The sequence below is a fragment of the Heterodontus francisci genome, chromosome 30 (genome assembly GCF_036365525.1).
Source record: "Heterodontus francisci isolate sHetFra1 chromosome 30, sHetFra1.hap1, whole genome shotgun sequence".
In the NCBI taxonomy this organism is placed as follows: domain Eukaryota; kingdom Metazoa; phylum Chordata; class Chondrichthyes; order Heterodontiformes; family Heterodontidae; genus Heterodontus; species Heterodontus francisci.
In genome coordinates this window covers 57,513,812-57,539,252 of record NC_090400.1, presented here as the reverse complement: position 1 = coordinate 57,539,252, position 25,441 = coordinate 57,513,812, and the positions used below count along the sequence as shown (strand labels likewise).

At 44.8% G+C, this 25,441-nt stretch overlaps 1 protein-coding gene and 1 long non-coding RNA gene across 12 annotated transcripts in view; one reads left to right on the top strand and one right to left on the bottom strand.

The window, feature by feature from the left end:
- bcas3 (BCAS3 microtubule associated cell migration factor) overlaps positions 1-25,441 on the top strand; it is a 999,028-nt gene that overhangs the window by 542,708 nt on the left and 430,879 nt on the right. For all 10 annotated transcript variants that reach the window (XR_010968797.1, XM_068010741.1, XM_068010743.1 and 7 more), the window contains 3 exons: positions 1,258-1,388; positions 5,405-5,570; positions 13,516-13,616. Coding sequence is in view for 9 of the 10 variants with exons in the window: in XM_068010741.1 (XP_067866842.1) it covers positions 1,258-1,388; positions 5,405-5,570; positions 13,516-13,616 (398 nt within the window). In the remaining variant the exon portion in view is untranslated. The remainder of the gene's footprint in view (positions 1-1,257; positions 1,389-5,404; positions 5,571-13,515; positions 13,617-25,441) is intronic.
- On the bottom strand, positions 593-11,418 carry LOC137346834 (uncharacterized). Of its 2 annotated transcripts, none has more exons than XR_010968799.1 (3): positions 11,314-11,418; positions 7,329-7,411; positions 593-1,372 (listed from the first exon to the last, which is right to left on the bottom strand). It is a non-coding gene; the product is annotated as an uncharacterized lncRNA (long non-coding RNA). The 2 variants fall into 2 exon arrangements; XR_010968800.1 differs by lacking the exon at positions 593-1,372 and adding an exon at positions 5,363-5,687.

Here is a 25,441-nt window from a genome sequence, read left to right as displayed (position 1 = left end):
CACAAGTCAGGAGTGTGATGTAATACTCTCCACTTGCCTGGATGGGGCAGCTCCAACAACACTCAGGAAGCTGGACACCATCCAGGACAAAGCAGCCCGCTTGATTGGCACCCCATACACCACCTTCAACATTCACTCCCTCCACCACCAATGCACAGTGGCAGCAGTATGTACCATCTACAAGATGCACTGCAGCAACTCACCAAGGCTCCTTTGACAGCACCTTCCAAACTCACAACCTCTACCACTTAGAAGGACAAGGGCAGCAGATGCATGGTAACATCACCACCTGCAGGTTCCTCTCCAAGCCACACACCATCCTGACTTGGAACTATATCGCCGTTCCTTCATTGTGGCTGGGTCAAATTTCTGGAGTTCCCTTCCTAACAGAACTGTGGGTGTACCTACACCCCCAAGGTCTGCAGTGGTTCAAGAAGGCAGCTCACCATCACCTTCTCAAGGGCTCTTTCAAAGAACCAGCGCATTACAATGGGCCGAATGGCTCCCTTCTATGCTGTATCATTCTATGTCCCACACCTTTCCTGAGCTTCCCCCACCCTTCCTGTCTGGATTTTGATCTGGCAATCTGTGACAACCTTACTTGTAATTCACCTTTAATACTGTTGTCTCCCATTAAGATCTATGTGTTTCTTCCAGAAGTATAACAGACTTGAGTTCAGTTTTAAGTTTTTATTTACTTACATTAGCAGACTTGTACATACATGTACCAGTTGGAATACTAACATGGATGTTACGGAATTAACTATCATGGATTTAAAAGGTGTTTCTCTAGGAATATTCATGTATTGGTTCTAAAATACAGTGGAACCTTCATCATAGCAAATTTTTCATGATCTTGGTGAGAAGTCCTTTCAAGCAGTTCTAATCTTGATTACATAATCCACCGGTAGGAATACTTCCAATTATATTGCAGTGAGGTTTGACTGTGAGTTGCCAGTTAATGAATGAATCACTGTCCAGTTATTCATTTGTGTAGCAGTGATGCCTTGTTAAATGTTCATCAGAAACTATATTATTTGTCCTCAAATTGTTGCCACCATTGATGAGATGACCATCTCAAATTGTTTCTCGTGCTCAGCAGCAACAGTTTAGCATTAGAACTTTTAGTTGTTCATCTAATTGAAATGTGGCTGTGCAGCAGGGCATGTGACTGGAGGATTGTTCAGGAGCAGGCAGGTGGGAAAAATGGGTGCTGACTGCCAGCAGTTTTATGAAGTCTCCTCTGTTATTTTTCAGTAAAAGCAAGTCCAGGTCAGCCCCGCAGATTTCCCCAAGCAAGGCTGCTGGTGGAGAGTTTTGTGTTGCTGCCACTTTTTCTTCATCGCGATCCTGGTTAACAGCCAATCCTGGTCTAAAGCGGGAGAAAGGTGAGTACACTGTATAACTTTTAAGCAACTCCTCTAGTGTCTCATTGGGTAAATCTGACTTAGAATTAGATTAAGGAAACAACCTATGGTTTTACAAAGAAATGCAACTTAAAAATCATTTTCCCCCAATTTTTTTCTCTTCTGTTGTGAAGGCGCTGACTGGTTATCAACCAGGAGTGGGTGCCCATGCTGATTTCCAAACTCCACCACACCCTCCACAACCCCCCCCCCCACCCCCAACACACACCGCCGACCCTTCTCACCCTCAGCAAACGACTCAGCATTACTAAGACCAATCGTAGCACAGACTGGGAATTGAACCTCAGGCCTTCCAGTGAGCATGAGTCAGTGCTACATTTGACCTTAGTGCCCCTGGGCAAACGAGGTGGAAAATGAATTCTGGCTCGCTGCAGTTTGCTTCAAGCCCCATTACAGGAATAAATTGTATCCTCTCGGCTGACACTTCAGTGCAGTTCTGAGGGACTGCTGTATTGTTAGAAGTGCTGAGATGTTAAACCAAGGCTTTTGAAGTGAGCATAAAAGATCCCATCACACTTTTTCAAAGATCAGGGAGTCTACCCAGTACTCTATCCTCAACAGACACCAGCAAAACAGATGAACTGGTCATTCATCTCACTGCTGGGACCTTGCTGTGTGCAAAATAGCTGCCATGTTTCCCTCCAAAAAAACAGTGATTGCATTTACCGATTTAAGATGATTGGCAAAAGGAGCAAAACTGAAATGAACAAAGAACAGTACAGCACAGGAACAGGCCATTCAGCCCTCCAAGCCTGCGCCAATCCTGATGCCTGCCTAAACTAACACCTTCTGCACTTCCGGGGCCCATATCCCTCTATTCCCTTCCTATTCATATATTTGTCAAGATGTCTCTTAAACGTCACTATCGTATCTGCTTCCACCACCTCCCCTGGCAGCAAGTTCCAGGCACTCACCACCCTCTGTGTAAAAAACATGCCTCGCACATCCCCTCTAAACTTTGCCCCTCGCACCTTAAACCTATGTCCCCTAGTAACTGACTCTTCCACCCTGGGAAAAAGCTTCTGACTATCCACTCTGTCCATGCCGCTCATAACTTTGTAAACCTCTATTGTGTCGCCCCTGCACCTCCGTCGTTCCAGTGAAAACAATCCGAGTTTTTCCAACCTCTCCTCATAGCTAATGCCCTCCAGACCAGGCAACATCCTGGTAAACCTCCTCTGTACCCTCTCCAAAGCCTCCACGTCCTTCTGGTAGTGTGGCGACCAGAATTGCACGCAATATTCTAAGTGTGGCCTATCTAAAGTTCTGTACAGCTGCAACCTGACTTGCCAATTTTTATACTCTATGCCCTGACCGATGAAGGCAAGCATGCCGTATGCCATCTTGACTACCTTATCCACCTGCGTTGCCACTTTCAGTGACCTGTGGACCTGTACGCCCAGATCTCTCTGCCTGTCAATACTCCTAAGGATTCTGCCATTTACTGTATACCTCCCACCTGTATTAGACCTTCCAAAATGCATTACCTCACATTTGTCCGGATTAAACTCCATCTGCCATTTCTCCCCCCAAGTCTCGAACCGATCTATATCCTGCTGTATCCTCTGACAATCCTCATCACTATCCACAACTCCACCAACCTTTGTGTCGGCCGCAAACTTACTAATCAGACCAAATACATTTTCCTCCAAATCATTTATATATACTACAAAGAGCAAAGGTCCCAGCACTGATCCCTGTGGAACACCACTAGTCACATCGCTCCATTCAGAAAAACACCCATCCACTGATACCCTCTGTCTTCTATGACCGAGCCAGTTTTGTATCCATCTTGCCAGCTCACCTCTGATCCCGTGTGACTTCACCTTTTGTACCAGGACAAAAGGAAAAGCCTTTTTAGGCAGTGAGTGTTTAGGATCTGGAATGCACTGCCTTAGAGTGTGGTGGAGGCAGATTCAATCAAGGCCTTCAAAGGAGACCTGTATGACTATCTGAAGAGAAAAAATTTGCAGGACTACAAGGAAAGTGGTGGGGTGGGGGGAAGTGTGGGACTAGAACTGGGTGAGTTGCTTTTGCAGAGAGCCGGCATGGGCATGACGGGCCTCCTTCTGTGCTGTAATCATTCTATGATTTCAAAAGTAATTTGTTGGCTGAAAAGTGCTTTGGGATGTCCTAAGGTTATGAAATGTACCATTAAAAGCAAGTGTACATTTTTGTTTTCCCAACTTATATCCAGACTTTTGCTTTGGCACTATGCTCCCTGTAACCAGCTAGAAGAAACATCTGGGCCAAGGCCTTTTTTGCTTGTAACCACCACCATCCATGCCTTCTCATGTCAGCTGACCAGAGGCACGTTCTGGGAAGCAGAACGCACTCAGGGATTTTCTTCCGCTTCCACCCACTACTACAAAGCTGGAGCTGGAAGATGTTCAGTAGAACTGCCTTTCTTATGTTGAGACAGGTCAGCAAAACAAGATTAGAGTAGATTTTTTTAATATTCATTCACAGGTGTGTGTGTTCTTTCATGGGATGTGGGCATCTCTAGCAAGGCCAGCATTTGTTTCCCATCCCCAATTGCCCTTGAACTGATTGTGGTGAGCTACCTTCTTGAACCACTGCAGTCCATCTGTTCTGGGTACTCCCACAGTGCTGTTAGGAAGGGAGTTCCAGGATTTTGATTCAGCGACAGTGAAAGAACGGCGATATAGTTCCAAGTCAGGATGGTGTGTGGTTTGGAGGGGAACTTGTAGGTGGTTCTATGCATCTGCTGCCCTTGTCCTTCTAGGTGGTAGAAGTCACAGCTTTTGGAAGGTGCTGTTGAAGGAGCCTTGGCGAGTTCTGCAGTGCATCTTGTATATGGTACACACTGCTGCTACTGTGCGTCGGTGGTGGAGGGAGTGAATGTTTAAGTTGGTGGATGGGGTGCCGATGAAGCGGACTACTTTGCCCTGGATGGTGTCGAGCTACTTGAGTGTTGTTGGAGTTGCACTTATCCAGGCAAGTGGAGAGAATTCCATCACTTGTGCCTTGTAGATGGTGGACTGGCTTTGGGGAGTCAGGAGGTGAGTTACTCGCCTCAGTATTCCGAGTCTCTGACCTGCTCTTGTAGCTGCTCCAGTTCAATTTCTGGTCAATGGTAAGCCCCCAGGATGTTGATAGTGGGAGATTCAGTGATGGTAATGCCATTGAATGTCAGGGGAAAATGGTTAGATTCTGTCTTGTTGAATATGATAATTGCCTGACACTTGTGTGGTACGAATGTTACTTGCCACTTATCAGCCCAAGCCTGGATGTTGTCCAGGTCTTGCTGCAGATGGACATGGACTGCTTCAGTGTCTGAGGAGTTGCAAATGGTACTGAACATCATCATCAAACATCTCCACTTCTGACCCGGTCACCATTACTGATGTAGCTTTTTTTATTCCAAATTACTGAATTTAAATTCCCCAGCTGCCGTAGTGGGATTTGAACACACATCTCTGAATCATTAGTGCAGGCCTCTGGATATTAGGCCAGTAACACAACCACCATGCTCCCGTATCCTGAACAGAAGCAATGGCCGCCTCCTGAGCTGTAACTCCTATGATTCTGTGAAAACTTGGTTATGCATGAAGGTCCATAGTACAGGATACCGACAAGGGAGATAAAGGAATAGAATGGAAGGTAAGGTAAATCAAGAAGTAGTCATTAGGTGATATGAGACCGGAACGGAAAGGTACCTCTTCCCATATAAAAGATTACTCGGAGTGAGAAGTTAAAGCACCTTACAATATGTGAAATCTAAAATTAGTGGAAGTGCCAAGACAACCTTTTGGTACAGGGCTTTCAGCCCAAAGAAGTTGTGTTGTATGCCAGTCACCCTTTGGGTCTTAGATATCTTGTAGGGCAGCTAAATTCAGGTATCTGTTGGGGCTCAAATTTAGCCAAACATTCTGTGCATTCACACTGTATATTGTTGAAATTATTTTACCACTGCTTTCAATATCCCAAGCCTTGTTCGTCTATTCTGTCCTTAGATCAATCAAAACAGTCAGTAGTGGATTCCTTGTTCATTATTAGTTGCTATGGTAACCTGGTCGAGCACACGATTGAGCCACGGCCCATCAACACCATGCAGAAGATCAACGATGATACTCAGCTGGAGCTGTTGACATCTCCTCGAGCCAGTTGGTCTCTGGCCAGGTAAGATGTTCACTCACACTCCCTGAAAATGTCTCTGCCGGGAAGTGTTGTTTGGCAGCGACTGGTGTTGGGACCGCCATGGTTCACTATTTACACTAACAATCTGGTCTGCGGAATCTGAAATACAATATCAAAGTTTGCAGACAATATCAAATTGACACCAAATACTGAAGAAGACTGGGACAAAATACAAGAAGATGTTAACAAGCTTGGAGAATGGGTGTGTAAATGGCAGATGAACTTCATTATAGGTAATTTTGAGGTGGTGCATTTTTGCAGGATGAATAAGGGAAATACGAGTCTAAATAGGGTAGAGGGGCAAAAGGATCTAGGGGTGCAGATTCACAAATCATTAAAAGTAGCAACACAGATTAACAAGGCCATAAAAATTGCAAACAATGTAATGGGGTTCATTTCTAGAGGAATAGAATTCAAAAGCAGAGAAGTTCTGTTAAACATATAGGGCAGAATTTTCTGTTGGAGATGGGACCAGAAGCGGAGGGCTGGAAAATTGGCATTAGAGAGTAGTGTGCCAGTTTGCTGGCACATTCCTACCTCCGGCCCATTTTGGTACAGGCAGGTTCAGTGGCTGGGTTAGGTGAAGGCTACCCACCCGCAACCAGCAGGCAGCCTATTAAGGCAACTAAAGGACCTATTAAGGCCAATGTTCTGAGGCCGACTGCAGGGAGGGAGGGGTGGGGGGTGGCCAGCAGTCGACATACCAAGATGGACACAGTTGCAACCACAGGCTGCCCTGTGGAGGGGTTCCCGCTCCACGATAGCATCATGCAGCTGTGGCCACATTTTGTTCTGAAAAATGATGAAGTGTGCTCAGAGAGAGCTCCATCTTGCGTCTCCTCCCTCCTACCTACATCGACAGTATCCACTTCTGATGCCACTGTCTCAGTGCTGGAAGACCTGCTGTTGGCTTGCCAGTGTCAGGAGCCCACCCACCATCCTTAATTGGACGGTAAGCGTGCCCTCTGGCTGCTCATTGGCCATCTTTTTCAAAATTGCGCACGTCACACCCCGATATGGTGTGGGCTCGAGACCTGGAAATGCTCCCAATCTTGGGGTCCCCGACCCCAAAATGAAAATTCAGCCTATTGAATATTTATTAGACCATGCTTAGAGTATTCTGCTCCATTCTGGTGACCCTATTATAAAACTGATAGAGAAGCACTAGAGAAGTTGCAAAACGTATTTGTAAGGATGATACCAGAACTGAGAGGTTAGAACTATCAGGAAAGACTGAACAGGCTGGCACTTTCCCCAGAAAGGAGAAGGCTGAGCCATGACCTGATAGGGGTCTTTAAAATTAAGAAGGGACCCGATAGGGTAGATGGTGAGACGGTGTTTTCACTTTTGTGGGAACTCAAAATTAGGGGACATAAATATAAGATAGTCACTAATAAATCTAATAAGGAATTCAGGAGAAAAATCTAGTAAGGAATTGAGGAGAAATTTATTTTCCCAGAGAGTGGTTAGAATGTGGAACTTTATACCACAAAGAGTGGTTAAGGTGAATAACTTAGATAAATTTAAGTAATTAAAGGAGAAAGAAATAGAATGATATACTGATATGGCTAGATGAAGTAAGGTGGGAGGACACTTGTGTGGAGCATATACACCGGCATGGACCAGTTGGGCCGAATGGCTTGTTTCTGTGCTGTACATTCTATGTAGCTGTCGCCGGGGATTGTGTGGACAGGGGCCATGGCTGACCCTTCAACTGCAAGATGAACTCACGGGCCTCACCTGTATATGCCCCATCAGCCTTCCACCCATTCTTGGAAGCATTACCTGGCCAGTGAGAGGCAATGGGACCTCAGGAGCAGGACCTAAGGGAATAAATTGCAAATATAGCAAAAGATGACTTGTGTGTAAAAGGCTGATTAGAAGCAAAATACTGCAGATGCTGGAAATCTGAAATAAAAGCAGAAATTGCTGGAAATACTCAGCAGGTCGGGCAGCAGAGTTGATGTTTCAAGTTGGATATGACTTCTTCTGCCCGACCTGTTGAGTATTTCCAGCAATTACTGTTTTTATTTTAACAGACTGATTAGGACTAATGTCAGGAAGTTAATCTTCACACAGAGCTTAAGCAATGGACTGCGGGGTGAATTGGTGGAGCTGAAAACCCCTAGAATCATTGAAAAAAATTAGATGTTCAAATGGGGAGAGTGTAGGGTTTTGCTGTTTCTATGAACTAAGCTGGGACAAACCGCCTTCCTCATCTGTAACTACTTTGCGACATAACTCAGCAAAGACTAGGAATTGAACCTAGGACTATATAGCTCAGTACCACCACCGTTGTTAATTTTACCCACAGAGGTAGCAGGATACTTTTATTAAGTTCTAATCCAGTCCACTTAATTGTAATGCTTCATTGTGGACTGTAGATGTGCCCAATCTCCATATTGGGCAGGAAGCTGAGGATAGAAGCTTTGGATATATATGACAATAAAGCTTCAAGTGCCTTAGAACCAAAGGGTTGGTTAAGTACAACAATAGTTATAGGTAACAGGAACTGCGATCAGTAAAGAAGCTTTTAACCCAGTATTTTGAGTATCAGAGCCATGCTAAATCAATGAAACTGACGCAACAAAGCTTCCAGTTTCTGTTAATGAAAATTTGAAAGAATGTTTTTATGAGCTGAACCCTTTGAATCTCATTGACAGTCATTAAATTCATTCAATGCTTGTGATCATTATATCCCAGCTTTGCAATTACTGAACAACAATCACCTGGGATGTCATGCGTATTAATGGCAAGACAATGGAAGACAAGGTCAGCTTGAACTGCCACTATCTACGTCTTTCCTTTGATAAGCTTTGCTGAGAAGCAGAACTCATTAGGAATGGCCCTTGGTGTCTGTTGAGGTTTGTTTTGCTTGGTAGTCTCTATGAACTCTATGCAGATCAAAAAAAAACTCAGCAAATGAATTACCAGCAGCTATTCTCAGTTTCTTTTTCCATCTTTTCTCCCAGTCTCCTGTCCTAATGGTGTTGACTCCTGCTGGGTTACAGTTTCTTGAGGCACCAGGCACCCTCTGGACCTCACCCAAGCAGACATTCTTCATGTGTGAATCCAGCGAGGTGGCAGGGAAGGGGGACATCACAGACAGCCTTTCCCCTGTATTTATCCAATATTTATCCCTCAACCAACATCATTGAAACAAACTATCTGGTAATTTTCACATTATTGTCATTTGGTTCTTGCTGTGCATAAATTGACTGCAATGTTTCCTCTATTACCATGGTGATTACATTTAAAAGTACTTCATTGGCGTAAAGCGCTTTGGGACATCCTGAAGTAGTGAAAGGCACTATAGAAATACATGTTCTTTCTTTTTTCACTTGTTGTTCATTCACGTGAACATATTGGGGGAGCAGGGATCACTGGACAGAGATCAAGAGTGGGAACCCAAGTTGATTTTTCTTCTCCCTAACCCAGGGGAACTAAATATTATTTCTGCTGTAATCCCACCTGGGATCTGCTAACTGAGCACTGACTACAAGTCATATCTAGGATCTTCCTGGTCTGTAAGGACTACTGATGGCCAATTTAAAATACGTACAATAGCACTGCAGCTCAAAAGGAGCTATTCAGTCGCATCCAGGGAGCTTGAACTTTGGAAGCCTACTCATTCCCCCATCATGGGAATGTGTTTAGTCTCTATCTGAACTATCACCTCTAAAAACAATGAATCAAGTAAGGCACAGTACAATTGCTGTAATAAGGAACACAACTAGCATTCAGTGTCCTTGAAGATGGAATTAATCTTCAAAAGATTGCAGTGTGCAACATAAATGCTGTGGACTGCATGAGGGTTCCAAGTCATCTTGGCCTCTGCCAAAGTCTTTCATTTAATACTGAGAATTCTGTAAGGGTGGTTGACTTGACATTCTACTCAATGCATAAGTGTGTAGCTTTCTGTCACCACCCCTCCTAGTGGCTGGCATCATCAGTGCACACTATTGCTCTGGTTTGGAGACAGAGACTGTGGACCTTGTCATAAAACTTCATCTGGACAGTGAGATATAAGAAAATATCTTGTACTGTCATCCATCACCCATTTTAAATAGGGTGAAAGGACAGCCTTTTGTGATGGCTGTTAACACTTCAGCTCAGTAGTGCTTGCCAGAGTGGGGCTCATGGGGCTTCAACATTGTATATGTAACTAAGTAAATATTTGTTTACTACTGTTTATAACCTGCACAGCTGGAAGCAATGGTTGGAGATGTCTTCAGTGGTTGTGCCCTTTAGAACTGCCTGCTTTCAGTCAGTCAGGAAAGAGTCATTTGGATGGAGTGTGGAAGGGGGGAGGTGCAGGTATTATAACTGATTAGCTTTCTGTAGAGAGACCAACTGCTTTCACATGTTTCCTTTGAAGGTAGAGGTCCCAGGGAATTCTTAGGCCAGCAAACCCAGTGGGTTACCCCTCCTCCACCCTAGCAATCCCACCCGCTTCAATCCTATGCAAGTGGTAATTGTAATCAGCAGCATTTTACTTAAGCAGGTCACTGCCTTTTCCAAGGGGAATTTGTGATTCTTGTGATTTATTCGTTTTGTGCTTCTCAATGATTGCTGTTTTTTAAGTTATTTTCACATGATTTTGTTACAATTAAAAGTTGTAATGGGTCTTGAAGTTCGCAAGTTCATTTGTCACAGACCAGTTATTTCAAGTTATGTATTTTAGCGAAGTCCAGCAATGAAAACTTTCTAATGAGAACATTTTTTGAAAAAGCTGAAAATGCAAAAAGCCAGACCTAGGGACTGGGTAATGCAAATACCACACATGGAGATTTTATAAAGATTGCTTTTAATGGACAAAGATAAATATTGTCAAAAATTAGCTTTAATTTTTTCACCCCAAATTAAAAATCTTTTTTAAAAAATTGCTTTAATCCCCTCGCTAACTTTTTTTTGGCGTTTCACTTGTCTATACATTACTTGTGGTTAATATTTTGCTTCTGTCCTACATGAGTGCAAGATTTTGTAGCTGGATTACAATGTATTTTAGGTCCTGAAATGGAAAGGACTCTATTAATAGGAGTAAAGAGAGAAAGACTTGTATTTCTGCAGCACCTTTCATGATCTCAGGATGTCCCAAAGCGCTTTACAGCCAATAAGTGCTTTTGAAGTGTTAGTCACTGTTGTAGTGTAGGAAAGAATAGATAAAGTACTATCCACTGAAAGTAATATTCCCACTGCGTCACTCTTGAAAAAGTGTCATAATAAATATATGTCATCTTCTAAAATATCAAATTCACTCTGCGGGAGACCCAAAGTTTTGGGTCGTCTTCCCTCCTCAGCCATTTTGGGGACATTTACTGCAATGAGATGTGACACTCCAGCCAAAAAAGTGACACTACCAGCCACAACTGCCCAGCTAATAGAAGGCTCTCTGAGTAAGGTGAAAAGGAATATAACATCATTGATGATATTTCTAATACATTTCGAACAGTCTTGAATCATATGTTCAGTGAGAAACTGAACTGATCACAGCTTCTGAAAAGAAAACAAATTTTATTGTGCACAGTTACTTGTGCTGTGAATTGTTAAGCACAAGTCTGATGTTCAGTTTAACAATCTGCACAGGCCTGTCTGCAGTTCTTCATTAGGAAGCTCTTGTTACCATTTTTTCATGCAAGACTTCTCTTTAATAGCAGAGTGACTCACTCGTAGCAACTGAAAGAATTTCCTTAATCCTGTGAAAAAACAGCAGGCACCTACTCACCTGATAAAAGGGTACTCTTAACTGGCAGGCTGTTTGCTCCTAACGGTGGTGCCAGGTGTGAAGAATGTCTCTAAATGTAAGGCAGTGCATGAAGAGTGCTGCCAATTTCAGGGCCCTGTGCAATGCTTGATGCGGACTTTAAGCCCTTTGTGGTGCTGACTCTCCTTAAAGTGAATAACCTCCGCCCCCCTCCAGAATCATTACTGTTCATGTTTATGGCTGATAGTTTGTTCATTTTCAATGGTTTCATAATGTTGATGCTCAGTAAATTGTTACTTCTTAAAATGATCAAAATTATTACCATCAAAATGTGAGTTAATTCATCAACAAACCCACACAGCAATGATCCATTGTTATTGCTGTCTCAGTTTTACTGCCTGATTCTTGAATGAGGAAAGGGGAGACACTAAATATGACTGGAACCTATGTGTTAAATGCCAGCACCCCAATGACTTGGCTCAGGTTTTTCAAATTCCTGTGGTCAATTTCATTCTATTAAAAAAGATTAGATTAAAATATATTGTTCTTGTGGTGCCTAACTGGGTGAGTCCCCAACTTCAGTCGAGCTGTCTGGGAAAGCAGCAAGAAAAGCTGAAGCACATTATCACAAACGGAGAGGGAAATGAAACAGGTTTAGCATTCTCAGGGTTATTTGGGTATTTGGGTATTGGTCGTGATAGACTGCAGGAACAGTCAAATGTAAGTCAATATGTTCCATGGTCTGGGATGTGCATCTTGTGTGATGCTTCCATAGTGTTTTCACTTTGCAGGAGTCTAGCTGACAGCAGGTGCGGAGTTCTCCCTCTGTTAGCTGCACTCCTTAATGTAAGAGTGTACTTACTCGACAAGTAGCAATTTTTCCTTTTGTACTGACTTGGGTAGCGTAGGTTGGCTGTAAAGACCTGAACTGACTCCAAAACAGAATGGAGTAGGACTTTCTTTTCCAGGGACTCTCACTGTGCTCTGCTTTGGTGTCAGATCAGGCCCTGATTTCTAGATTCACATTGCATTTACACTATCACTGCAATGATATGTGAATTCATCCTAAATAAACCCCATAATGGAGTCAGGTGAAACTTCTTTAACCAGAAAGTGGCTAGAATGTGGTACTGGCTATCACAAGGAGTAGCTGACGCCAATAGCATAAATGCATTTAAGGTGATGCCAGATGAGGAAGAAATGAATAGAAGGTTATGGTGATCGGGTTAGAAGAAAAGAAAGAACTTCCATTTATATAGCATCATTCAGGACCTCTCAAAGCGCTTTACAGCCTGATGTGTAGTCACTGTTGTAATGTAGAAGAAGGGTGGGAGGAGGCTCAAGTGTAGCATAAACACTGGCATGAACAGGTTCGGCTGAATGGCCTGTTACTTTGCTGTGCATTCTATGCAATTCTATATAAAAATTAACCCAACATACAAGGAACCAACATCACCGCTTGGAATTTGGTTTATGAATGAGATTACGGCTGCAAGTTTTAACAAAGTAAAGGTAAGGAACCGATGTCATGCATTGCACTCTGGGTCTCCACATAGCCTAGATCTAATGTAAAATGGGAGAGAGTGACAGAGGTCAGTTCCCGTAAGGTGTAATTGAACTTTGAGTGTGTCACCTTAGATTGCTTCCACACTATTTCCCCTTTATACAGAAGCGGACCTGTACCCATCAGTACTTTGCTGAATGTTACATGGTTCAAAATAACTCTCTCCATGTGCAACTCAAATTTGGAAGGATCAAATTCATAAACTAACTGAGTGTCTTTCACAACTGACAGGTGTAGTATGAACATTTTCAATACCCTGTCTTATGCATGATGAAAGTACAAGAAAACATTTATCTACAGTAGTAACAAGCAAAAGCTCCTCAATAAAATGTGTTCAGTATTGCAGGATGTCAAGCCATTGCCACCATGCCACGTTGTCTTGCAACTGACGACTGAGTGGTATTTGACTGTAGCCTGGGAACAGGATGGGGGCAAACGGAAAGAGGGGAAAAAAAGGATATGTTAGATCACCTAGAAAAGTTCATCATGAGTGGAATAAAACTTTTTAGGGACTCAAAAGATGGTGAGAGGTTATCTGAAAGCATCTGTAATAATGATGTCCATAGCAATGACCGATATTTGCAGTCTGAATGTTGAATGTGGAAAGCCTACTTTGTTCTTGCCAAGTGACTTGTGTTTTTTCTCCCTCTGCTATCTAGAACCCCACAGTGGAATGAACTCCAACCACCATTCAATGCAAACCATCCTTTGCTGCTCAGTGCTGATGCTGTCCAACACTGTCAGAACCAGCTGGCTGGATGTAAGTAGCATTCCTTCCCTTGTTGTTTTCACAGTGCCAAACTGCAGTACATTGCAGACATTCCAGTTAATTGTAGTAACTCCAATATAGCTGAACCTCACTGTTTGGGATGTTATTTGGACCATAGTATCAGACAAATTGTAGTGGTCTCACAGCCAGAGGTCTTTCTGTTGTTATTTCATTTATTTTCCTCATTTGTTTCCCGTGTTAGTGTTTAAAATGTTAAAAGGATTTGCTGCAGAAACCATTTCCGCTGATGGGGGAAATCAAGAACAAGGTGACATAATCTTAAAAGTGAGAGCTAGGCCATTTAGGAGGGAAATCAAGAAGCACTTTTATGTACAAACGAGAGTAGAAATATGGGCCAGAATTTTACCAGCCCTCTGGAGATGGGCTGGGAGGCAGGAGGGCTAGTAAAATGACGGCAGAAGATGTTGGGAGGGGAACCCGACATCTTCCTGCAACCACGGCACATTGTCAGCGGTAGAAATAGCAACAACATAGTCGCCCGCCGACCGGAAGCGGGCGGCCAATTAATTGCCACTTCCCGCCCCTGCCACCATTTTACCAGCATCAGAACAGGCCCCCGCCGCGTGGGGAGACCGCCAGGTAAACCATGGCAGCCTCACCGAGGGTTCCTGGGGGGTGGGGGGTGGGCACCTTCCTTAATTGCCTCTCCCTGGCCCATGGAGGCCCCTCACCCTGGCAGCAATGGCTATCCCCGCGGCTCCAATGCCACCGCTGGAGGGTTCACCCCTTCAATTGCCTGGCCCCAGCACAGTAAAAGTAAAAGCTTACCTGGCCTTCAAGGGTGCCCCAACGTGGGGGTTGCCTTTTCCTCCCCCTGCAGCCTCAGCAACAGCCACCTCTATCGGTGCTGCTTTCCAGCCAGCAGCTCTGAGAGGCGGGCCACTGTACTCAATTGGACAGTCCAGGTGGCGGCCTCTTAATTAGCCCACCCGCTGTCCCATTGCCATCCACGCACAGTCAGGATCCGTTCCTCATAAAATATAGCCTGTGGAGTTTCTGCCCTAAATACAGTGGATTTTGGGGCAAGGAGCTTTCAAGACTTGTGATTGATAGATTTTTATTAGGTAAGGATATCTAGGGATATGAAGTTAAGGTGGAAAATGGAGCTGAGTTACTGATCAGTTATGATCCAGTTGAAAGATGGAGCAGGCTTGAGGTGCTCAATGGCCTGCTTCTTCTGACCTGATGCTGGTGAGTCATGTTGAGATATGGGGCAGAATTCTCCCTCTAGGGCTGGGAAACAGAGGCCGGGACTGTTTCCAGGTCCCGATCCTGCCCCCAGGGAAAACAGTCACTCTTTGTGGTTTTCATGGCGGCACCCCCTTAATTGGCCTGAGCACAGACTCGCTGTCCTGGGCAGGCTCTTGAAGGCCAATCAGAGGCCTTCCAGCTTGAAAGGAGCAGCAGACTGTAAGTAAAAGAGAGGGCACTTCAATATTGAGGCACCCTTTCTCCAACTTTTTTAAATCTAAATTTAAAAATGCCTTTTCCAGCCTGGCCAATACTGTGAGGGCGAACCCCTCTGCACGGTGGCCGCTCCTGCAGCCAGGCAGGCAAGGAGGGCCTCTAGACCTGCCTGGAGCATGGCTGCCGGGTCTGCTGCTGGTGGGCCACCTCCAGGCACCTAAATGGGCTCCCGCTGCCTGCAGGAACCTGGAGACTGACTGGAAATCCCAGTTAGCCTCCTTTAATTGTCCTCAAGTAGCTCTTAATGAGTTGGATTGGCTACCAGGCATGTGCAGCTGGGTATCCCTGCCACCTCCAATCCCCCGCCTCCCCAAAAATGGCCCAGAGTCGGGATGGAGCCAGGAACTGGCACACCAGCTGGTGGGACTATTTTTATCTCCCACTCGCCTCCGATCCCAGCCCCAGCCGGGGCTGTAAACCCAACCCATGGTTCCAAGACATCGTTCAGTCATTCAGTGGCTTTCCCATATGCTTGGTCTTCCTAGGGAGCTTACATGGGCAGTGCTGGCAGGATATTCAACCATGCTGGACACTCCTAACCAAAGCAGATGCTTGCTTTGCCTGCCATCCACATAGGCCCTTCTTGGATAGGGATGAAAAGTGGGAACCCTCGCTGTCTTTTCCCCCAAATTCCCCAGGGGCCCAAGGGCCCCAAGGCTCCTACTATTTCTGCAATTAAGATAAGCTAACTTAGTGCAAACTGCAATGAGAAGCTTCTTTTAATGGTGACCCATTATATGCAGATAATTTGGCAGTTGTCGGTTGTATTATGGATCTCCAGCGACTCCGGCACATATCTTTGAGGATTCAGACTGGTAGAATATTTGCACTAGCACCGGTGTCAATCTTGACCTTGAGTGCATGTTTGCCATCTTTCTTTGGGCACATGATGTTGATGATGGTGAAAGCTTCCAATTGTTGGACTTCATCGACATGGTGTGTCAGGTTCACAATGTGGAATGCTTGCTCGTCTTCTGACTGAGACTTGCTTCTACCTGAGTCTTGTCTCAGGTCTGTTTTACTGAGGACTTCATGTATTGGCTTGCATTTTTACAGGTCCCTGGCGGTTTCCTTGCTGCTGTTGCCGTGTTGTCTATTTGTTTGTGCCCGACCGTGACTTCTGGCTTTGTCTTTGGAGCCAGAATTCCTGCATAGACGGGCCCAGTGTCCTTTTATACTGCGCGTCTTGCACAGGCCACGAAATGCAGGACAACTTTGCCATGAGTGGACCAACCACATTTACCATACAACTTGCTTGCCCTCTTCGACCTGGTTATGGTGCCGATACTGTTGGTTGCACCTAGTGCTTGTAGGTGCTGTTGTCCAGCTACAATGCCTTCGTACTTCCTGCCATCTTCCAGAAGTGCGTCAGTGCCGTGTCCTTTCTTCTTCCCTAAGAGGTCTTTCTGGAATGCTTCAATGGGTGTTGATACGATCACCAACTCCATTATGTGGTCTGACAGCTCAGCTTCTGAGAAGTCGCATTTGTTGCCCTTACTTCAGCATCTGCTGACGAACTGGTCTATTGGTTCCTGTGGCTGTTGCCTGTAGGACATCAACTCTAGGCGGTGAAATCAAAAAATCACTCTTAATCTGAGTTGATCTTCCAGCACTTCCCAGGTCTTTGCGGGATCTTTTTGGTCCTGTTCAGGATAATCCAGAAGTGTTTATTCTGTGCAAACCCTCATTTCCAATTGCAATCATTATTTTTACAGCTTGCTTTTCTGGTTCTGTAATTACTTGGTCTGCAAAGCATAATTGCATTCTCTGGTGGAACAGTTTGAACTCAGATAGGATATCCAAGGTTTTCCAGTTCATGCTGGGAAATAATTTGGTATCCATTTTTCTACTGTTCCTTTGCTTTAAGTCTTGCTTTAAGAACTCGCTTTAAGACCTGGTTCTGTGACTCTACTGTATTGCCTTTAAGAGACTCTCTTGGCTGATTTAATTGACAGCAGCAGCTTGACCTTTTGTGTAGCTTCCAGCACTAAGCCTGCTCTGTTTACACAGCTGTGCAACAGGTATTTCAAGTGCTTTTTTTCTGCTAGTTTGTGTCTATAGCCATTCAATAGGCACTTCTGCACGGTTGAGTAGTTTGAGTTTTTTAAAACTCTGGTTGAGTGAATGAAGGCTCTGCAGCTTTGGAATGATTTAATGGGATTTCTATTTATAGCTAGGTGAATGGAGGATTCCCATGCTTTTTACTGTCGGGCGCCTCCTGTAATGGCATCTATCACGATCAGCCTAAGAAAGGGATTGGGTCTTCCCCATATATTTTACTCTCCCAGGGAGCCTTTGAGAGTCAAAAGAAATCAATCTTTTAAGGACTTCAAGGCTTTTTTTAAAAATGGGGGTTCTTCCACCGATAGCAGACTGACTCACCTGATCACAGTGATCGATCTGCAGCCTGTTGTTCAGAGCTCTGTCTTCTGCAGCTGGAGGTGAGTTTTTTCTTTACACTGTTTGGGCCACTATTTTTTGTACTTTCTCTTTCCAGTGGGAAAGTTGTTTGTAAGAGCTGTTTTCCTGTGCTCCAAACTTGGATTCTGTCTTCATCCCACTGCTGCCACCATGAAATGAGATGCTTCTTTACGTTGTCTGGTGCCACATAAAATGAGATGCATGGAGTTCAGGTAGATGAAGATCTCAAAACAGGTTTATTAAACAGCTAACAACTATGTACAGTACAGAGCTATCTATTTGCAGGTCTTGCCTTCTGGTGTTACGGTGCAGAGTGAGACTACACATGACTACATCCTAGCACATAGCTCATTAGCATCCTGAGATCTAAAAGGTACATTACTCTTAAAGGCAATCACACAACAGAAACTAGTATGTACCATGTTCCAGTCTTGACATTCTGATTGTGACATTTCTTACGGCTGATGTACGTAGTTGTTTCTATACAGTGTGATGGAACTAAGCATGGCTGAGGAGGTAGTAGTCAATGAGACTAGAACCAAACTCATCTATAGCCAGGCTTCCTGTAAGTGGGGAAAAAAGGGGCCGATAACTCAAGCATGTGCTTAAGATGTGACACGCTTCATGTTCTTTGCAGTCTGCAATGCAATTTTAAAGATACAAAATTGTTATTTTCTTCCTTGTTCAAAGTGTTCTGCTGTAGCCTCTTTAAACTGTACCCCTGCTTCAATATTCCTTTCAAATACTAGTCTTACTCAGTGGTGCCATCAGCCTTCAGCTCTGCTCACTAGCAGCTGTGATAGTCCTGACATCCCATCGTCCTGCTGTGGTCCCTTTTCTAATGTATATACACTAAGAGTTCATGCAATTCCAGCCCAGGAAATCCTGCAATAGTTTTATTGCCCACTTGTTCCTGCCATGGAATACTAGGGGGCACTGTTTTAAAATAGGGGTTGCCCTTTTAGGACAGAGATGAGGAGAAATTTTTTCTCTCAGAGGGTTGTGCGATTTTGGAACTCTCTCCTCAGAAGGTGGTGGAGGCGGGGTCATTGACTATTTTTAAGGCAGAGGTCAATAGATTCTTGTCAGGCAAGGGAGTCAGAGGTTATTGAGGGGTGGATGGGAGTGTGGAATTCAAGACACAAACAGATCATCCATGATCTTATTGAATTGCGGAGCAGGCTAGAGGGGCCGAATGGCTTACTTCTGCTTCTAATTTGTATGTTCATATGTATAGAACATAGAACACAGAACAGTACAGCACAGTACAGGCCCTTCGGCCCACGATGTTGTGCCGAACCTTTAACCTACTCTAAGATCAAACTACCTACATACCCTTCATTCTACTATCATCCATGTACCTATCCAAGAGTCGCTTAAATGTCCCTAATGTATCTGTTTCTACGATCACCGCTGGCAATGCATTCCACGCACCCACCACTCTCTGTGTAAAGAACCTACCTCTGACATCTCCCCGAAACCTTCCTCCAATCACCTTAAAATTATGCCCCCTGGTGATAGCCCTTTCCACCCTGGGAAAATGTCTCTGGCTATCCACTCTGTCTATGCCTCTCATGATCTTGTACCCCTCTATCAAGTCACCTCTCATCCTTCTTCGTTCCAATGAGAAAAGCCCTAGCACCCTCAACCTTTCTTCGTAAGACATGCCCTCCAGTCCAGGCAGCATCCTGGTAAATCTCCTCTGCACCCTCTCTAAAGCTTCCACATCCTTCCTATAATGAGGCGACCAGAACTGAACACAATATTCCAAGTGTGGTCTAACCAGGGCTTTATAGAGCTGCAGCATAACCTCGCGGCTCTTAAATTCAATCCCCCTGTTAATGAAAGCCAACACACCATACGCCTTCTTAACAACCCTATCAACTTGGGTGGCAACTTTGAGCGATCTATGGACATGGACCCCAAGACCCCTCTGTTCCTCCACACTACCAAGAATCCTGGGTTCCGAAGAAGGGTCACTGACCCGAAACATTAACTCTGCTTCTCTTTCCACAGATGCTGCCAGACCTGCTGAGTGAATCCAGCATTTCTTGTTTTTGACCAAGAATCCTGCCTTTAAGCCTGTATTCTGCATTCAAATTCGACCTTCCAAAATGAATCACTTCACACTTTTCCAGGTTGAACTCCATCTGCTACTTCTCAGCCCAGCTCTGCATCCTGTCAATGTCCCGTTGCAACCTACAACAGCCTTCCACACTATCCACAACTCCAGCAACCTTCGCGTCATCGGCAATCTTGCTAACCCAGCCTTCCACTTCCTCATCCAAGTCATTTATAAAAATCACAAAGAGCAGAGGTCCCAGAACAGATCCCTGCGGAACACCACTGGTCACCGAGCTCCAGGCTGAATACTTTCCATCTACTACCACCCTCTGTCTTCTATGGGCCAGCCAATTCTGTATCCAGACAGCCAACTTTCCCTGTATCCCATGCCTCCTTACTTTCTGAGTGAGCCTACCATGGGGAACCTTATCAAACGCCTTGCTAAAATCCATATACACCACATCCACTGCTCTTCCTTCATCAATGTGTTTTGTCACATCTTCAAAGAATTCAATAAGGCTTGTGAGGCATGACCTGCCCTTCACAAAGTCATGCTGACTGTCTCTAATCAAACTATGCTTTTCCAAATAATCATAAATCCTGTCTCTCAGAATCATCTCCAATAATTTGCCCACTACCGACGTAAGACTGACTGGTCTATAATTCCCAGAGTTATCCCTATTCCCTTTCTTGAACAAGGGAATAACATTTGCCACCCTCCAATCATCTGGTACTACTCCAGTGGACAGTGAGGACGCAAATATCATCGCCAAAGGTGCAGCAATCTCTTCCCTCGCTTCCCTTAATATCCTTGGGTATATCCCGTCTGGCCCCTGGGACTTATCTGTCCCCATGTCTTTCAAAATTTCCAGCACATCCTCCCTTTTAACCTCAACCTGTTCGAGCAAGTGTAGAACGCCTTGGGATTTTCCTTAATCCTACCCGCCAAGACTTTTTCATGTCCCCGTCTAGCTCTCCTAAGTCCATTCTTCAGTTCCTTCCTGGCTACCTTGTAACCCTCTAGAGCCCTGTCTGATCCTTGCTTCCTCAACCTTAAGTAAGCTTCCTTCTTCCTCTTGACTAGCTGTTCCACATCTCTTGTCATCCAAGGTTCCTTCACCCTACCATCCCTTCCTTGCCTCATCGGGACAAACCTATCCAGCAGTCGCAGCAAGTGCTCCCTAAACAACCTCCACATTTCTGTCGTGCATTTCCCTGAGAACATCTGTTCCCAATTTATGCTCCCCAGTTCCTGCCGAATAGCATTGTAATTCCCCCTCCCCCAATTAAATATTTTCCCATCCCGTCTGCTCCTGTCCCTCTCCATGACTATAGTAAAGGTCAGGGAGTTGTTTAGTTTAGAGATACAGCACTGAAACAGGCCCTTCGGCCCACCGAGTCTGTGCCGACCATCAACCACCCATTTATACTAAGCCTACACTAATCCCATATTCCTACCACATCCCCACCTGTCCCTATATTTCCCTACCACCTACCTATACTAGGGGCAATTTATAATGGCCAATTTACCTACCAACCTGCAAGTCTTTTGGCTTGTGGGAGGAAACCGGAGCACCCGGAGGAAACCCACGCAGACACAGGGAGAACTTGCAAACTCCACACAGGCAGTACCCAGAATTGAACCCGGGTCGCTGGAGCTGTGAGGCTGCGGTGCTAACCACTGCGCCACTGTGCCGCCCGTGATCACTATCACCGAAATGCTCTCCCACCGAGAGATCTGCCACCTGGTCTGGCTCGTTGCCAAGTACCAAATCCAACATAGCCTCCCCTGAAGTCGGCCTATCTACATATTGAGTCAGGAAACCTTCCTGGACACACCTGACAAAAATGGCTCCATCCAAACTATTTGCACTCAGGAGGTTCCAATCAATATTAGGGAAGTTGAAGTCACCCATGACAACAACCCTGTTACTTCTGCACCTTTCCAAAATCTGCCTCCCAATCTGTTCCTCCATGTCTCTGTTGCTATTGGGGGGTCTATAGAAAACTCCCAATAAAGTGACTGCTCCTTTCCTGTTTCTGACTTCCACCCATAATGACACAGTAGTCAAACCCTCCTCGACAACCTCCCTTTCTGCAGCTGTGATACTATCCCTGATTAGCAATGCCACTCCCCCACCTCTTTTACCTCTCTCCCTATTCCTTTTGAAACATCTAAACCCCGGAACATCCAACATCCATTCCTGCCCCTGTGATATTCAAGTCTCCGTAATGGCCACAACATCGTAGCTCCAAGTACTGATCCATGCTCTAAGTTCATCACCCTTATTCCTGATACTTCTTGCGTTAAAATAGACACACTTCAACGCATCATACTGGCTGCAACTTTGCCCTGTCAACTGTCTAACCTTCCTCACAGACTCTCTGCACTCTGTATCTGCCTGTTCAACAGCTACCCCATCCACTGTTCCGTAGCTCCGGTTCCCATCCCCCTGCCAAACTAGTTTAAACCCTCCCGAAGAGCTCTAGCAAACCTCCCGCCCAGGATATTGGTGCCCCTCCAGTTCAGATGCAACCCGTCCTTCTTGTACAGGTCCCACCTTCCCCAGAAGGTATCCCAATGATCCACATATCTGAAGCCCTCCCTCCTACACCAGCTCTGTAGCCACGTGTTCAGCTGCACTCGCTCTCTGTTTCTAGCCTCACTAGCACGTGGCACCGGTATCAATCCTGAGATTACTACTCTGCTCGTCCTGCCTTTTAGCTTCCAACCTAACTCCCTATATTCGCTTTTCAGGTCCTCATCCCTTTTCCTAGCTATGTCATTGGTATCGATGTGTACCACGACTTCTGGCTGCTCCCCATCCCCCTTAAGAATCCTGTAGACTCAATCCGAGACATCCCTGACCCTGGCACCCGGGAGGCAACATACCATCCGGGAGACTCGTTCGCGACCACAGAATCTCCTATGTATGGGCAATTAAATTCCTCCAATATATTTCAAGCACGATGCATAACTGGGGCAGAGATTTAAAAAGAAAAAATACACGCTATCTGCCTAGTAATTACATTTAATGGTTGCAAGATATGATTTATGGGCCAAATCTTAAGACTATAACAATAGTTAATCTTCCCTTTCCTTGCTTCATCTTGGTAACAGTGTGAAGTATTTCACCACCTGTTTAGCATGTGCAGATCAAAGCAAATGGTCACTGTCCTAGTAACTGTCTTTATTACCCTCATCAATTTTAGCCCCACAGGCACCTCTGTGGACATAACTGCTTTTCCTCGTTCTATCCAACAGGAAGTGGGCTTGATCAGTATAGGTGAAACACTTTCCCCACACCCTCCCACTCCAAGACCAGTCTTACCCCCATCCCATTTTCTACAGGTGTTTGAGGGTGATGCCAGTAAATTGGGGTTCAGAAAGGATGGCATTGAGCTCCTGACTGAAATCCAACCTAATCACATGATCCAGTGAACATGCCTTATGAATGAAATTTAAGTAGTCTGATAAGCAGTTTATTTTCCTTGGGAACCTGGGCTACCAAGTTAATCGGTTTAATTTCTGAGTCACAATCCTTTGTTGATAAACCTGAAGAATCATAAAAGTTAAGACTCATTTCTTTGTTATTGATACTCTTCGTCTTAATCAGTAAAATACAAAGCTGCCATCAGTGCTGGCTTTGGTCAACTGACTTCAGCCAAGGTAGCTACAATTAGACATACTACGCCAAGCCAGGATTCCTTACTCCTGATCATTATCCATTGACCTCGACTGAAAGTGTATGTGTGCTGGACGTCAGCTGAGGACAGGAGCCATGATGAGGTACTGCACAAACCTTCACTAGCTTACGTTAGTGTAGTGGATATAGTACTGTGATTGTACCCCAGTGATTGCGAGTTTTCAAACCAAATTCAAAATATCTGTTAATTTGAGGGCTAACAGCAAGAAGTTACTATCGAAGCTGCTGCCTTGTAAAAAAAAAACACAATTGGTTTGCGAATGTCCATTTAGAAAGGAAGTGCCTGCCTCACCTGCTTTGGGCTTTGGTGACTCCAGTCCTGCACTATATGAAACTAAGGATGGGCAATAAATACCACGTTACTAGTGTTGCCCATATCCCAAGAGTAAATTACACGCAGGTGTCTAGGCCTCAGAGAAGAAGAACCACCAAGTTGGGTGACGGTGGCCAGCACCCTTGGTACAGTATTCCCCAGAAAATGGAGTAAACCACTTCAGGAGAGGGTGAGGGAAATTAGGGATAAAAATATTTTTTGTGTACCTGGGTTACATGGAGTTAAAGTCAATGGCGAGGATGAGAGCAACAATGAAAAACAAATGGGACAGCATGAGTATCATTAAAGGACAGGTCAGTCCTAAAATTTGTAGCTGTCTATCATTTTGTTGGAGTATTAGCATTTGTGTCAGTTGTTTGGTTACATTATCTGTCCAACTGGAGATGAAAGCCCCCAGCTGACCACTCACAGAGGCTCTGCACAGAACCTCATAGGCTGCCGCAGTTAGCCAGTGATCAGATGTCTGCATTAGCAGTCATTATCCTTGATTAGAGTTGACCTTTGTCCTCTGGGGTCAGTGAACAAATACTCACTGTCTTTTTTCCCTCTCTCAACACTGGATACCAGCATGATGCTTTTACCTTTTCTGGCACAGTGTAGAAGGTTGTGCTTTTTGCTGACTGTTTTGAGTTCCTTGTGAATAACTCTTTCTAATAAATGAAAAATGAGGTTCCCTGCATCTGTGGTAATATACAAGTGATGCGCATATTCGGAGAACATCCCAGCCCAGAACCAGGGCCTATATATATATGATAGTCACTAATAAATCCAATCAGGAATTCAGGAGAAACTTCTTTACCCAGATAGTGGTGAGAATGTGGAACTCACTACCACAGGGAGCAGTTGAGGTGAATAGTATCGATACTATTAAGGGGAAGCTGGATAAACACATGAGGGAGAAAAGAATAGAAGGTTATGCTGATAGGATCAGATAAGATTGGGAGGGGGCTCACGTGGAGCATACACACCAGCATGGACCTGTTGTGCCAAGTGGCCTGTTTCTGTGCTGTAATTTCTGTGTCATTCTATGTCATTCATTCTATCTCCCTGGGTCACTGAAAGGGTTTTAGAATAAATGAGCAGAATAACTATGACACTAATACAAATCAAAGGCCTAAACATGTAGGAAGTGCCAAGTATTGGTAAAAAGTGAAGATTCGATGCGTATCCATTGAGTCTGTCACAGGTCATTTGTGTTCTTATCAATCCTCTCCCCTTCTCTCCTGAAGGCTGCACCTCTTCTTGGTGTACATGGGTACTGCCAGCCCTCTCACCCAACTGACCATTCACCATGTGTGAACATAGACAGGGACAGTCAGTTGGCTGTACCTCATCAGGGGTGGGGGGGTGGGGGCGGGCGGCGGGGAGTGGGTGGAAACGGCACTACACCCGAGCCAGATCCTGATCCTGTCTTTGCCCTGTGTCCATATTTGTGAATTTTCCAGCAGGAATTACTGGAACGGGTTGAGGAGCAGCAACCTTCCCAAACTAAGGACACTGAGGCTAAATTTATTGCTCCTATGACTGCCCTAGCTGAGTCAGGAAGAAACAGTGTTCTAACCTGGGATCTTGTATGCAGTCTGAGCACCACAACACAGGTTCACATGGGTAGCAGTTTGCCTCTCGGCACCATACTTGATATGTTCCTTTGCACTTAAAATATGGAGAACAAACTGTGACTATTGCATTGAGATGTTTTGTGAAAATCAGCATTCCTGATAAGTGAATAATTATATTTTGGCAATTTGTTATTCTAAAACAGAACTCAACTTCCTGTACTTATGTTGACATGAGGAGATACA